The sequence below is a fragment of the Physeter macrocephalus genome, chromosome 18 (assembly GCF_002837175.3).
Source record: "Physeter macrocephalus isolate SW-GA chromosome 18, ASM283717v5, whole genome shotgun sequence".
NCBI classification, from domain to species: domain Eukaryota; kingdom Metazoa; phylum Chordata; class Mammalia; order Artiodactyla; family Physeteridae; genus Physeter; species Physeter macrocephalus.
In genome coordinates this window covers 56,513,579-56,528,278 of record NC_041231.1, presented here as the reverse complement: position 1 = coordinate 56,528,278, position 14,700 = coordinate 56,513,579, and the positions used below count along the sequence as shown (strand labels likewise).

The 14,700-nt window shown below is 48.5% G+C and overlaps 1 protein-coding gene across 5 annotated transcripts in view; it reads right to left on the bottom strand.

Annotated features, from left to right (window-relative positions):
* The window catches only part of OSBPL10 (oxysterol binding protein like 10), a 439,127-nt gene that overhangs the window by 344,134 nt on the left and 80,293 nt on the right, over positions 1-14,700 (bottom strand). For 2 of the 5 annotated variants that reach the window (XM_028478810.2, XM_028478809.2), the window contains exon 1: positions 10,561-10,972. The exons of 2 other annotated variants lie outside the window; for them this stretch is intronic. In XM_028478810.2, coding sequence (XP_028334611.1) covers positions 10,561-10,841 — 281 coding nt within the window. In that variant the 5' untranslated portion in view covers positions 10,842-10,972. Of the gene's footprint in view, positions 1-10,560; positions 11,246-14,700 lie in introns of those variants that run through there. One more of the 5 variants, XM_024116487.3, reaches the window with a different exon arrangement.

The following is a 14,700-nucleotide window of genomic DNA, read 5'->3' as shown; positions in this document are numbered from 1 at the left end:
TGGTAACCATAAGTTTGTTTTCTATGTCTGTGAGTATATTCAATTTTGTAAATAAGCCCATTTGTATCAATTTTTAGACTCCACATGTGATACCATATATTTGTCTTTCTCTGTCTGACTTGCTTCACTTAGTAGGATCATCTCTATGTCGATCCATGTTGCTGCAAATGGCATTATTTCGTTCTTTCTTAGGGTTGAGTAATATTCCATTGTGTGTGTGTGTGTGTATGTACCACATCTTTTTTATCCATTTATCTGTCAATGGACACTTAGGTTGCTTCCATGTCTAGCGCTGTAATGAACACTGGGGTGCGTGTATCTTTCTGAACTAGAGTTTTCTCTAGAAATACTGCACGGCATTTGGTATACACATAAAAGGTGCTCAACAAGTACATGGGGTGTGAACATCCATCAGGCCTAATTACACAAAGAGAGCAGTGGTTGGGGGCTGATGGTGCCAACTCATGCAGGGCTTGGACAGTCACCCAATTGAACAACCAAAGGGCCCAAAAAAACCGCCGTGGTGGCGTTCCCTGCACTGTTCACAACCCATCACAGTTCTGACGGAGTGACCATTGCTGGGACGTGCCTGTTGCCTAATCCACTTAACTCGCCCCGAACAAGGGGCTCACAGAGAGCCCCAGCCCCACGCACACTCGGGAGAACCTGAATCCCACGGCTTCCTCGGTGGTTCCCAATATCTGCTCGTGGCTCACCGGCCACAGGACCGGCACTGCAGATAAACACAACACATCCTGGAAAAGAGTTACTAAAAACTGAGGTCAGACGCCTTTCAACTTGTTATATTTTCATCAGAATATTTCTAGAAAGGGACCAAACCACACAGAAACAGAAACAGTCCTTAAAAAACTACCGCACAACGTGAAAAAGTTATTCACAGCTCAAATGCCTTCTCCGACCTTCAAAGAACAGGCTTGTGTACCACATTTCCTGATTGTATCGTTAGTATTATTTTTTTATTTTTATTTTTATTTTTATGGCTGCGTTGGGGCTTCGTTGCCGCGCGAGGGCTTTCTCTAGTAGGCGAGCGGGGGCTACTCTTCATTACAGTGCGCGGGATTCTCATTGTGGTGGCTTCTCTTGTCGCGGAGCAGGGGCTCTAGGCGTGCGCGGGCTTCAGTAGTTGTGGCACGTGGGCTCAGTAGTTGTGGCTTGCAGGCTCTAGAGCACAGGCTCAGTAGTTGTGGCGCACAGGCTTAGTTGCTCTGCGGCATGTGGGATCTTCCCAGAGCAGGGCTCGAACCCATGTCTCCTGCACTGGCAGGTGGATTCTTAACCACTGTGCCACCAGGGAAGCCCTGTATCGTTATTCTTGATAACATTACACAAGGCACAAATAAAGCACTTTCTTTCTGGGCTGTGACCATATCCAATCGAGTCTGTGTTATCAAAACCAAATTCTGGATGGTTTTCTTTCTAATTCTGTCTTGGCCAGGCCCGAAATCCCATCAGGAGCCGCCCAGAGGAAATGTGCAAAACGCCTCCCATATTTCTGACACAATCATCTCAATCCTGCTTTTAGGACACAAAGGCCCTCATCTCTCCTTTCCTCCCAGGGTTCTCAAACAGCTGTCTGCTGGAGCACACCCTGCTGGGCCAGAGGCTGGGCAGCCAATGGAGACCAGCATCCGCTACACAAATCAAACCATTTGTCACCTGGGGTCCTGAGCAGGAGGAGGAAGGGCTGAGAAATAGCTGCATACTGGCTATGGCTGGGTCAGCAATGACCACCAACTCACCCCCAGGTTCCACGAAGTCACCCACTGGTCTGTTTAAAATACCAGACTCCCAGCAAACAAACTACTGCATGCTAGGCAATGCTAGGCACTGTGCCAGGCCCGATGCCTGCAGGAGCTCACAGCAACGCTACGAGGCTGGCCTCATGCACAGATGAGGAAACCGGGGTCCAAAGAGGTAAGTGACTTGTAAAGGTCGTGCAGCAAAAACGAGGCAAAGCTGGACCAGCAAAGGGGTCTAAGCACGTCACCAGCCTGTGCTCCTGCAGGCTGTCCCCTCAGAAGCAAGGCAATTCCAGGAGAAGGAGGCAGTCCCAGCTTCCAAAAGCTCCCCAGGTGGCAACACAGAAGGTGGCCGGATGGGGAGCAACGCATTCATTTACAAACTGATGGTAAGCGATGGGAAATGGCCCAGCCACTCTAACAGTTTCTACATGCACCTCTCCTAGGACCCTACAATTCCAACCCCAGTGTTGACCCAAGAGAAATAAAGCTTATGTCCACACACAGACTTGTACACAAACAGCAGCTTTATTTGTCATAGCCAAAAACTGGAAACCACCCAAACGTCCATCTACAGGTATATCAATAAACAAACTGTGGTATATCCACAAATGCACTATGACTCAACAACAGAAAGAAACCCAGTATAAACTACTGATAGGCGCGGCAATGTGGACGCATCTCAGAACATCTTTCTGAACTAAACAAACCAGACTCCGAAAAGGATATACTGTATGGTTCTATCTACATGAAACCCAAAGAGACAAAACAAATTCACGGTGATAAAAATCAGAAACAGACTGCAGGGAAAGGGGAATGGACTGGAAAGAAGCACAAGGAAACTTCCCTGGGGGGTGGAAATGTTCTGTACCTTTTGGAGCAGTGGTTACATGGTATAAACAAGTATCAAAATTCAAACAGAACACCTAAGACCTGTGCATTGTGTTGTATGTTAATTATAACTTTAAAAAGAAGTTCTTGGACTAATGAGTCATTCTGATGATGAAATGGAAAACAGATTATCACATGATTCCTTCCAAAACTAACTGCTCAGTAGAACTTAAAGAAACCCCAAAGAAACCCCAATTTGCCCATTAAAGTAAATTAGGTTTACTCACAGGCATTAGAAACAATTTCCCTCACAATATTACCTACCTAATATTTGCCCAAGGGGTCTGTCTAGCAAACAAAGATGAATGAGCCCACCAATGCTTCCTAACAAGCCCATTATAGTCATGAGAGCAACCTGCGCCCTTCCATGGGAGAGATGGCTGTCACCATGGTAACTGGTGGAAGGCAGGAAAGGTGGATGGGGAAGGGAGCTGGTGAGCTAAAGAACCACCTTAGAATTATGACTGTCGGGATGCAATACCCCCCACCACCAAGATGTCCACATCCTAATCCCTGGAACCTGTGACTTGTTACCTTACACAGCAAAGATTGTGGCATATGGCAGATTGATAAAATTCAGGATCTTGAAATGGAGGGATTATCTAGGTGGGCCCCAAATGCATTCATAGGAGTCCTTCTAACAGGGAAGCAGAGGGAGATCTGACACACACAGAGGAGAAGGCAACATGAAGACAGGCAGAAACTGGAGTGATGCGGTTACGAGCCAAGGAATGCTGGCAGCCACCAGAAGCTGGAAGAAGCAAGAAGCAATTTTCCCTTAGAGTATCCGGTGGGTGCACAGTCCTGCCAACACCTTGATTTCGACCCGGTGAACCTGATTTCAGACTTCTGCCCTCCAGAATTATGAGAAAATAACTTTCTGTTGTTTAAAGTTACCAAGTTTGTGGTCATTTTTCATAACAGCCATAAGAAAACTAATACAAACTGGAAGCTTTAAAGCTATATTGCTCGGCTTCCCTGGTGGCGCAGTGGTTGAGAATCCGCCTGCCGATGCAGGGGACACGGGTTCGTGCCCCAGTCCGGGAAGATCCCACATGCCGCGGAGCGGCTGGGCCCGTGAGCCGCGGCCACTGAGACTGCGCGTCCGGAGCCTGTGCTCCGCAACAGGAGAGGCCACAGCAGTGAGAGGCCCGTGTACCGCAAAAAAAAAAAAAAAAAAAAAAAGCTGTATTGCTTCTGCCAGCAGTCTACATTCCCCCAGTATCAACTCAAACTCCTAAGAAATTAATTTATTAATTTCAAATTAAAAAAAAAAAAAAAAAAAAAAAAAAAAAAAAAGCTGTATTGCTTCTGCCAGCAGTCTACATTCCCCCAGTATCAACTCAAACTCCTAAGAAATTAATTTATTAATTTCAAATTAATAAAAGAGTTTTTTTCTCTTGAAAGAAAACATCAGAGAACATCTCATTACCATGGGTTAGGCAAAGATTTCCTAAACAGGACTCAAAAAGAACCGAACATAAAGGGAAAACATTGAAAATGTGACATTAAAATTAAGATTTTATGTTTACCAAGACACTAGTAAGAGATGAATTGGCAAACCATAGAGTGAAAGAAGATAGCTGCCTTCTCTAATATGCACTGCCTGTGTGCATGTGTACACAGACCCATCAATGAACTTGTATGCAGAAAATAACTTTTACAAGTCAATACGAAAAAGGCAGATACCCCAATATATAAATAGACAAAGGACTTAAATAGCATCTTACAAAACATGACATCCAAATGGCCAATAGATACATGACAAGACGCTAAACTTCATTAGTCTTCAGGGAAAGCAAATCAAAACCACAAAATGAAATACCACCACATACCCACCAGATTGGCTACGATGAAAACAACAGACGATGTCAAGTGCGCAAGAGTCTGTGGAACAGCTGGAACTCATACATTTCCGGTGGAGTATTAACAGACACAACCACTCTGCAAAACTCTCTGGCAATACCTCATAAGGGGGACATTTGCAATATCTCCACTCCTAGGTGTCCACCCACAGAAAGGCATACATATTATTTCCCAAAACTATTCGTATGGGCCGAAAACTGGGAAGAACTCAAATGTCTATCTGCATCTGCAATAGATATAAACATATTTAGTATATTCACACAATGGAACACAAACAGTAGTGGAAATAAACAGATCACAACATGGATGGGGCTCTCAAACATAATGTTAAGAGAAAGAAGCTAGATACAGAAGATCACATCCTGTATGATATGAAATTCAAAAAAAAGGCCTAACTAATCTACGGTACTAGAAAACAGAATAGAGGAGCCCTCTGCGGGGGGTTGCGGGGATGACTGCAAGGGATGGGGTTGGGGGGCTGCTCTTTCTTGATCTGGGTGTGCTCTGTGTACGAAAATTCATTGAATTATGTACGCTTATGAGTTGTGTACTTTTCTGAATGTATGTTAGACTTCAAATTTACCCTCAAAAACTCAGTTATTCAGAGATTATGTGAAAAGCTGTGGGCAGCTTTCCTTTTTCTCAATAACGTTTTCGAACCGCAAAATGGATGCAAGTTCACCTTAGGGGGAAAAAATAACGGAAAAAAGAGAAGGGAAGAAAATAAAAATCACCCACAATCCCACCAACCAAGGAAAACTGTGGTAACCATTTGGTGTAAATCTCCTCAAATACATGTACGTTTTAAAAGCAGGGGAGAGCTCCCCTGGTGGCGCAGTGGTTAAGAATCTGCCTGCCAATGCAAGGGACACGGGTTTGAGCCCTGGCCCGGGAAGATCCCACATGCCGCGGGGCAACTAAGCCTGTGCGCCACAACTACTGAGCCTGCACTCTAGAGACCGCACAACTGCTGAGCCCACGTGCCACAACTACTGAAGCCGGCGTGCCTAGAGCCCGTGCTCTGCAGCAAGAGAAGCCATGACAATGAGAAGCCTGTGCACCACAACAAAGAGTAGCCCCCGCTCACCGCAACTAGAGAAAGCCTGCGCGCAGCAAGGAAGACCCAACACAACCAAAAATAAAAAAACAAATAAATAAATAATTTTTTTTTTTTTTGCAGTACGCGGGCCTCTCACTGCTGTGGCCTCTCCCGTTGCGGAGCACAGGCTCCGGACGCGCAGGCTCAGTGGCCATGGCTCACAGGCCTAGCCGCTCCACGGCATGTGGGATGGAAGCCCTAAATTTTTTAAAAAAGAAATAAAAGGTGGGGGAGGGGACTTCCCTGGTGGTGCCGTGGTTAAGACTCCGTGGTCCCAATGCAGGGGGCCCGGGTTCGATCCCTGGTCAGGGAACTAGATCCCAAATGCATGCCGCAACTAAGAGTTTGCATGCCACAACCAAGAGGCCCGCGTGCTGCAACTAAGGAGCCTGCCTGCCACAACTAAGGAGCCCGCCTGCCGCAACTAAGACCCGGTGCAACCAAATAAATAAATAAATGTAAAAATAATAATAACAAAATAATTAAAAGGTGGGGGAGAGAGGATCCTGCAGGGAGTGATTAACACACAGCAGGTTATAACATATACAATATATTACATATATTGTGCATATTACATATATTATATGTAATGTGCAGTTTTGTAACCTAAGCAACCGCCCCTTTATTATTATTGTCAATGAAACGATCTAGTGTCCCTAAACTATTTGAGTGCAGCCTCAGAACAATCTGACAACCCGGACAGCAAGATGTGCAAATCCTTCCAAAGTACACAGAGGCAAGAACGTTAAACCAGAGCAGAGATTTTCAACCCTAGTATCACCACCAATTACCTCTAACACTACTGGAATACTCAAAAACCATTCATTTTAATGCAGTATGATTTTTAAAGTTAATATATGCCCCCACTGGCTTTGCTAAATGGGCCAGGTGGCCCCAAAATCCTGGCAAATCACGGCTGGAGGCTAAACATTACCTTCTCAAAGTATGTTAACGCAGATCAAGACAAAAGCAAGCCCTGGAAATCTAGTCCCTAAAGGTCCACCCTGGGTGGGTTGTGGTGGGTCTGAAGTCAGGGTGGGCATGTTTGCTGACCCAGAAGACAAAGACTGATGGTTGCAGACAGCAGGGCAAATGATAAACGTACTAACTCAAGGACAAGGCTATGAGCAGGTAGAGAACTAAGAATTATAACAGTAGCAAACACTGGCCAAAACAGAACTAAGTCTCGGTTTGATTTCTTCTCTGTCATGCATTCCTTTGCTTACTCATTCAATAATACTTGCTGAACCTTTATTATATGCCACACCCTGCTCTAGGCACAGGGAATATAGCAGTGAACAAGACAGGTGAAATTATTCTCTGTCCTCAGGGAGCTAACACCTAGTGCAGAAAGACGAAAGAGTAAAATATGGAGCACGTCAGCTGGCGGGTAAGTGTTCAGGAGGAAAAGCAAGGAAGGGAGATGGGGATTAGAGGCTGGAAGAGGGTGTAAGTCACTTCCCACAGAGATGTAAATGTCTGGTTCCAAGTTTTAAATGATCTCTCTCCCCTCAAAGAACTCTAGGATAATTACATTAATGGAGTCCCAGAGTCATCCCAGCATTCAAACAACAGACCAAGAATTGTATGGACCAGAAAGGGTCCATTTACCAAGGGGCAAATTGAAGATCCAATAATAGCTCCTACTTCCCAGGATCCTGAACTATTCTCAGCCCCTTATATACCTGTGTCTTCATTTAATCCCCACACTGAACTAATGAGAAGCATAGGGATAACACCATCTTCCACATTTAACATATGGGAAAACGGAAGCCCCGTTCAATCAGGGAACTGGCCCAAGGTAACAGGTGTGCTAAATGCTGACATCAGGACACTGCTCTAACTTTCCAAATAAATGTCCATTGGTGGCCTGAGGTTTTCTTTTGCCAACACTCATCTTCCTTATCCTATTCAAGATTTGCTTTTCAGTGTTTTACTGAGTTCTCACAACCCCACCAATCACCTGAAAAAGAATTAGAAGCTGGTTCCATTTTTGTTGTTTTTTTTTTGGCCGCGCAGCTTGTGGGATCCTAGTTCCCCAAACTGGGATTGAACCCGGGCCCCCCGCAGTGGAGTCACAGAGTCCTAACCACTGGACCACCAGGGAATTCCCTAAATATATTTTTAATACTTGTAGCACCTACCTCTTACTGAAATTGTATTCATTTGTTTAGAGGCATTTACTCTTTAATGCCATCTTACAAATCTCTACTATGCTGTAATGTCTGAAATATTTTCTTTAAAGAACTATAATAATGGATTATAGAAACTCCTTAATTGGGTGTTCCCTCCCCTCCCCTCCCCACTTGCCCCGGCTCTGATTACTTCACACTTTCTCAGCCAATGAGAGAGCCAAGTGTCCTGGACATGCTCTCCTGAGCGTGTCCCACCTGTGTAGTTTTCCCTCCTGTCACCTCTGTTTCTGTCATTTATTTTGTGTTCTGGCCACAACACCTTCCTCAGGGCATAAGGATGAGGATGAGAGTGCTACAAATAAGTTAAGGCAGAATATGATACTGAATGGTAAAATATAAGTTTTACAGCAACTTGAGGACGTGCAAGCAGACACCAGAGTAAAGTGGTGACTAGGGGGTGACTGGTGTGAAGCCCTAGGAGCCGGTGGAGGATGTTATCAACAGCGTGGCAGCCTGGGAACACTCACCAAGGACTTCGAGCCTGGAGATTTCTCATTAACTGCAGGCAATTTGAAAAGAACTGCAAAGGAACACACCAGGAGGCCCTCAAATGCAGGGAGCTTGACCCAGCCCACCTACTTGCACCAAGGCAATTCCCTGGACTGGGGCAGGGTGGGCGCCTTCCACTTCTGAACCCTGTGACCCCTCCACTACTTGATGAGAAGGTGCCCATGTGTTTTAAACACTGGAGTAGCTCCAGAGTAGCTGGAATGGTGCCTCTGAATAATTAAATGGACAAATGAACATATTTTCAAAGTTTCTGTCTTTGTCCTCCTCCCTCTTCCTTTTCACTGATTCAGATCTTCCTTTATAAGACCCCTTGAGAAGAAAGTATGCAGTCACAGCCATCACAGATTTTCTCCAGATCACTAAATGGACCCTTGGCCACAGCTGGGGGAACACAGATGTGGGAAACAAAACCTGACACTGAGACGTTAACCATTAGAAAGAGACAATGCTTTTGGAGTCAGTGGTAGACTTCAAAACCGATGCATCGACTATGATGAGAACAAACATTGGCAGGCAGCTATAAACCACAGTAAACAAACTCAATAAAGATGAGACCTCAGCAGCACACACAGTACATTTCACCTGTGTAGGCTGCAATCAAGTACGTGTTGTTGTTGTTGTTGTTATCATTATTATAAATTTTGCCTCCTCTCAATCTGGCCTTCAACCTAAATACTCCAGTAGATTTAGATGCACAAAAGCATGAGTTACTCCAATTCCCCCTAAATCCACTCCAAAGAACAAATCCTTTAATATATATTGCAGGTAAAATGCCATCCCCAAGTGAAATAACAGTAATCCAGGGTAAAAGCTCTGTTGGTCTCATAAGCTACTTGGGGAAAAAAGCATTAAAGGTGACTGTCCAACACACAAAGCAAATGCTATCACCATCAAGGCATGGTGAGGTGCCATTAACAACGCAATTACCAGGAACTGAAATCAGATTCAGTCCTCTCATCTGTCTCCTCTCGGCACTCGACCCATCCTTTCAGCTCTCCAAGAAGTGAAGGGGAAAAGGGAGAGGCAAGAGCAGACACTGGGGCTATTTTAAGAAATAAAAAGATTCAAAAGTTAAAGTACAACGGTACAACTTCCACTAACACAGTAGCAGATCTCCAAGGAAACCCCAGTGAAAGTTCTCTGTCTATAATATCAACTCAAGTTCCACACGTAGGAAGTCATCTTCCTCTTAGTTGAGTTTCATGTAAATAACTGCCTGCTGTTTCAGCCGTAAACAATCTGAAACTTACAAAGGGAGAAAAGACCAAGTACTCTACTAACCAGCAGAGAGAAGCACGAGTTCCCAGGGTGTGATTCAAATCTCACAAGCATCCTTAAGAACCCCAAGGCCTAATATCCAAGGGCTATTGAGGACCAGGCACAAAATCTCATCAACAACCTCTCCAAAAAGCCCCATTCTCCTTGCACGGATATTTGTATTTTCCTTTGACTTGCTTTTGAAAAACAAAGTTAAAAAATGTCAGCAGCAGTATCCCATCTGCTCCTTTCAAGTGTTCCTCACTATTCTCACTACTCAGTCCACACAGCACCGCGACCCCTTCCCTTGACACCCATCCTTCCCCGTGTCCATAACTAGGCTTCCCAACTGTGAGGGTACAGTGAGCAGGGAACTTCAAAAAACACCTAAAGGGGGAAAATAATAATAATTTAAATAGCGACCTGCCATTTCGAAAGGGGAGAGAGTGTCAAAGGAAAACAAAAAAAAACTAAACTTCCGTCGCAGAGATTGGAGGTTCCCGGCCACCAACTGGGCAGGGGGCTAGCATGCGCGCCGGAAGCCGCCGAGGATAAGTGGCTGGTTTCTGGTGGTGGTGGTGTCTTTAAACGACAAAGTTTTAAATGAACTATGATATGGGGAGAATTGCTGTGATGGGACCAGAGGTACTAGCTCTTTCATCCAGGCGTCAAGCACGCCCCCTCTGCCTCCCGTCCTCAGCCATTCTCCAGGAGTACGGGAAACCGCTAGCAGTCAGGGCCCGGGGACCAGCGCGCTCGCCCGCCCGCCGCTCCAGTCCCAGCAGGAGCCAGGGCTCTCCCTCCCTCCCCGCCACTGCGATGCGGTCCCGGGGTGGGGTGGCGGCGCGCCGAGGGGAGCGGGGACGCGGGAAGGGCCCGGGTGCCGAGGCGGCCCCGGCTCGCCTGCGGCCCGATCGCGCGCGCACACACTCACACTCACAACAAGCGGCGCGCAGGGAGGGGCGGGCGGCCGGCGCGTTACCTGTTCTGCCAGCCCTGGAGGAGGTTGGTGTATTTGCTGAGCACGCCCTCGAGCGCCGGCCCCCTCCGCCCGCCGCTTCCCCCGCACGGGCTAGCGGCCACCGAGCCCGGGCTACTGCGGCTGCCCCCGCCGCCGAGCCCGGCGGCCGCCGACCGACCGGAGACCCCCCGGCCCGCTAGGGAGCAGGAGGGCGAGGAGCCCGCTGAGGTGGCGCGGCTGCTGCTGCGGCTGCTGCTGTTGCTGCCCCCACCGCCGTCTGCGCCCTGGGCCGCCCTCTCCATGGTTCGCGCGCGCCTGGGACGCGGGTGCCCGCAGCGGTGGCGACCCCGGCGCTGGAGCTCCTGGCGCGGCGGCGGCTACAGCTCCGGGCACCCGGGCCGCGCGTGGCTGCTCCAAATCCCCGGGAAACGCCTGACTCATACAGGAGGAAGAGGAGGAGGAGGCAAAGGAGAGCTGGGAAGGAAGCCAACGGGGCTGGATGCAGCTGCGGCCGCCCCTCCTCCGGCCGCGGCCCGGGCCCCGGCCCCTCCCTCCGCACTAGTTTCCCGGGCAAGTTCGGAGCGGGTGGCCGGTTCAGCAAGCCCTCCTCCGATTCCTCCCCCTCTGCTTTCCAGTCCCCGCGGCCGCTCAGGCCCAGGGCTCGGGGTGCTCCCAGCGCCAATGCGCAGGGCGGGCACGCTCGGAATCCACACCCTGCCGCCCCCTCTCGGATGGGAAGGTGCGAAAGGGAATCTCCGCGCGTCACTCCCCACCCCCCACCCACCTCGAGACCTGGAGGGAGGGGCGGTCCCACCCACCGTGTCCACCCGGATATGGACCCGCCCGGCCTAACGCCGGCTCACGCGCACACTCTTCTCCGTCTTCCGCACTGAGCCTGGCCCGGACACACGTACACGGTCACCTGGACATCGACCTCACTGGCCGAGCCAAGAAACAGGGCAGGGAGGTTCTCCGGGCTTTCCTGTGCGTCTGGGAGGGGAGGGAAGGGCAGGTAAGCTCTCCCGGGGCATTTTTCACTCAGCGGAGTTATGGCACGGTGGACACCAGGGCCGGGACCGGAGGCAAGAGAACTAGGGTTCCTGCGAGTGCCTCCTTAAATTGAGCGTCCTAGGCGCCGCACTGCCCTCACCCTAATCCCCACCCTGATGGACACACGTAAACCTGGCAAATCCAACCCTACCTGGTGTTATCAGACAGCACGAAGCACCTGCGAAACAGAGGCTCCGAAATGGGTAAGACTGCACTGAAGGCAGGAGAAATCACAGATACTTACAAACAGAGCGAAGTATTCTGTCTATTGGCTGTAACTTCTGCCCCCCCCTCACCTCCACCTCCCCCACCTCCACCCACCCCCGCGCCCCAAGGTACACGGAGCTGCAGCTGGGTTTCTAAATCTATAAAGTTGTGTTTTTGCTCTTCCGCAGAAGTAGATGGGTTACACTCTCTCCACTGCACTCATCATTTTTGTGCATATAAATATCCAATGCAATCTGGAAGTTTCCAAAATTACCTGGAAAATAGCTTTGAGGATCTCACGCTCTCCCCAACACACACACACAAGAAAACAAAAACAAATATTGATAGGTGATCCCCATCTACAAACTCATAAAGCAGATAAATAATTCAACAGTTAAAAAATTACTAAATGATGGGCTTCCCTGGTGGCGCAGTGGTTGGGAGTCTGCCTGCCGATGCAGGGGATCCGGGTTCGTGCCCCGGTCTGGGAAAATCCCACATGCCGCAGAGCGTCTGGGCCCGTGAGCCATGGCCGCTGAGCCTGCGCGTCCGAGGCCTGTGCTCCGCAGCGGGAGAGGCCGCAGCAGTGAGAGGCCCGCGTACCACAAAAAAAAAAAAAAAAAAATTACTAAATAAAATAGAGTCAGCTTTCATGGGGACAGTTCCCCCAGCCTGACCCCCTTCTAGCTCCATATCCTTCCAGGAAGCTTTCAAAGGCAGGTTAGCTCTAGAAATTTTCATGGAGAAGCTTCTGGAGCTGATGAGAGTTGATTGTTCCCTGAATAAATTACACTCCCAAGTACCCACACAGTGTAAAAAGAGAAAAATTCTCAAGAGACTGCATGGTAGAAAAGACCAACTTTGAAGCCAGACGGAGCTGAGTTCTCATCTATGACCTTGATCACGTTACCTCTTTTAGCCTTATTTTTCTCTCCTGCAAAATGGGACTGATGATACTACTGGCTGGAATGAACTATGTGAGAATGTTTATTTGTTCAAAACACTTACCGCCTCTTCCCCTGGGAGGACTGTTCTCCCTCCACATGACCCTCAGGCTTGGCCATGGAATTCTTCTGGCCAGTGGACTGTGAACAGATATAATAGATGCTGTGTCCAAACATAAGTCTAAGATTCATCACACGGTTCCACCATCTTTCTCTTCCTTCTGCCAGGTGAGCAGCATGTTTCAGATCAGGGCTGTCCTTCAGCTTGGGTCCTGGAGTGAGAAGACCTGTGACAGAGCTGAAGCCAGTTAGCCTTGGCCATGCCACATGCGCAAAATCTTTTGCCGCTGAGATTTTTTTTTCTTTTTTTTTCTTTTTTTTTGTGGTACGCGGGCCTCTCACTGTTGTGGCCTCTCCCATTGCAGAGCACAGGCTCCGGACACGCAGGCTCAGTGGCCATGGCTCACGGGCCCAGCGGCTCCACGGCATGTGGGATCTTCCCGGACCGGGGCACGAACCCACGTCCCCTGCATCGGCAGGCGGACTCTCAACCACTGCGCTACCAGGGAAGCCCTGCCGCTGAGATTTTAAGAACCATTTTGTCCCACAGCATAACTTTCCTTGAGCCAGCTGGTCAGTGTGTGCGTGTTCTTGAAGCCCTTCATTGGCATGAGGACTGGGAGGTGGGCACATACTGAACAATAACCGGCAGTCATTATATGCCCACACAGCACCCCTCGTGGGGGCCTGTCACCTGAGGGTCCGGCTAAAAGTGGGGAGGTGCCATCATCTTATTTCATATTATCGAACCTCTACCACCATTACTCCATCCTACCCAGCCTACCTGTGACTGGATGAGCCAGCCCAGGAAATTCTCACTTTGGACTAAAAAATTGAGACCCTTGAGATAGTCCAGTTGAAGGGGGGAGGGGCTACACTGAAAGGACTAGTCAAGGTCAGAGTCCTAGTCTGTTCAGCCTGCTGTAACAAAATACCACAGACTGGGAGCCTATAAACAACAAAAATTTATCTGTCACAAATCTGGAGGCTGGAAGTCCAAGATCATCGTGCCGGCACGTTCAAGTTCTGGTGAGAACCCTCTTCCAAGCCTCAGACTTCTCACTGTGTCCTCATGTGGCAGAAGGGTCTTGGGAGCTCTGTGGGGTCTCTTTTCTAAGAGCACTAACCCCACCCTCATGAACTAAGCACCTCTCAAAGGCCCCACCTCCTAATACCATCACATAGGGCATTAGGATTTCAACATAGGAATTGGGTGGATAAGGGATTCAAAACTCTGCCAAAAAGAAGAAAAAAAAATTTTTTTCCAATGCATCTGGCCTTGTATTACTTCATGTAATGCTTTAATTACTCTTGCAGACAGTGTAGGAATTTTATAGGGAAAGTGAGTAATTTGATCAAGTCACAAAAAAAAACAAATGAGATATCATAACTAATTTTCCTGCATCCCAGTCATGGCAGTAATTTATGTCAAATACATTTTATGTAGAACATGATTGAGGGAGTTTCTCAGAAACTGTGGTTGACAACTATTCAGACCATAGAAGCCAGGGTGGAACAAGAGCAAGCCAGCTGTGTGGGATCAGAAATGGCCAGAGAGGTAAGTCAGTAGCAAGAGGTGCATGGAGCAGACGTGCTGCAAGAAGAGGCAAGACCATGACAGAGAGAGGAGCACACATGTCCCCACTCTTCCTCGCCTCTTCACCAGGCTTGTGCTTCTCACCCATGGAATTGGGGTTTTTTGTTGTTGTTGTTGTTTGTTTGTTTGTTTTGCGGTACGCGGGCCTCTCACTGTTGTGGCCTCTCCCGGTGCGGAGCACAGGCTCCGGATGCGCAGGCTCAGCGGCCATGGCTCACGGGCCCAGCCGCTCCGCGGCATGTGGGATCTTCCCGAACCGGGGCACGAACCCGTGTCCCCTGCATCGGCAGGCGGACTCTCAAC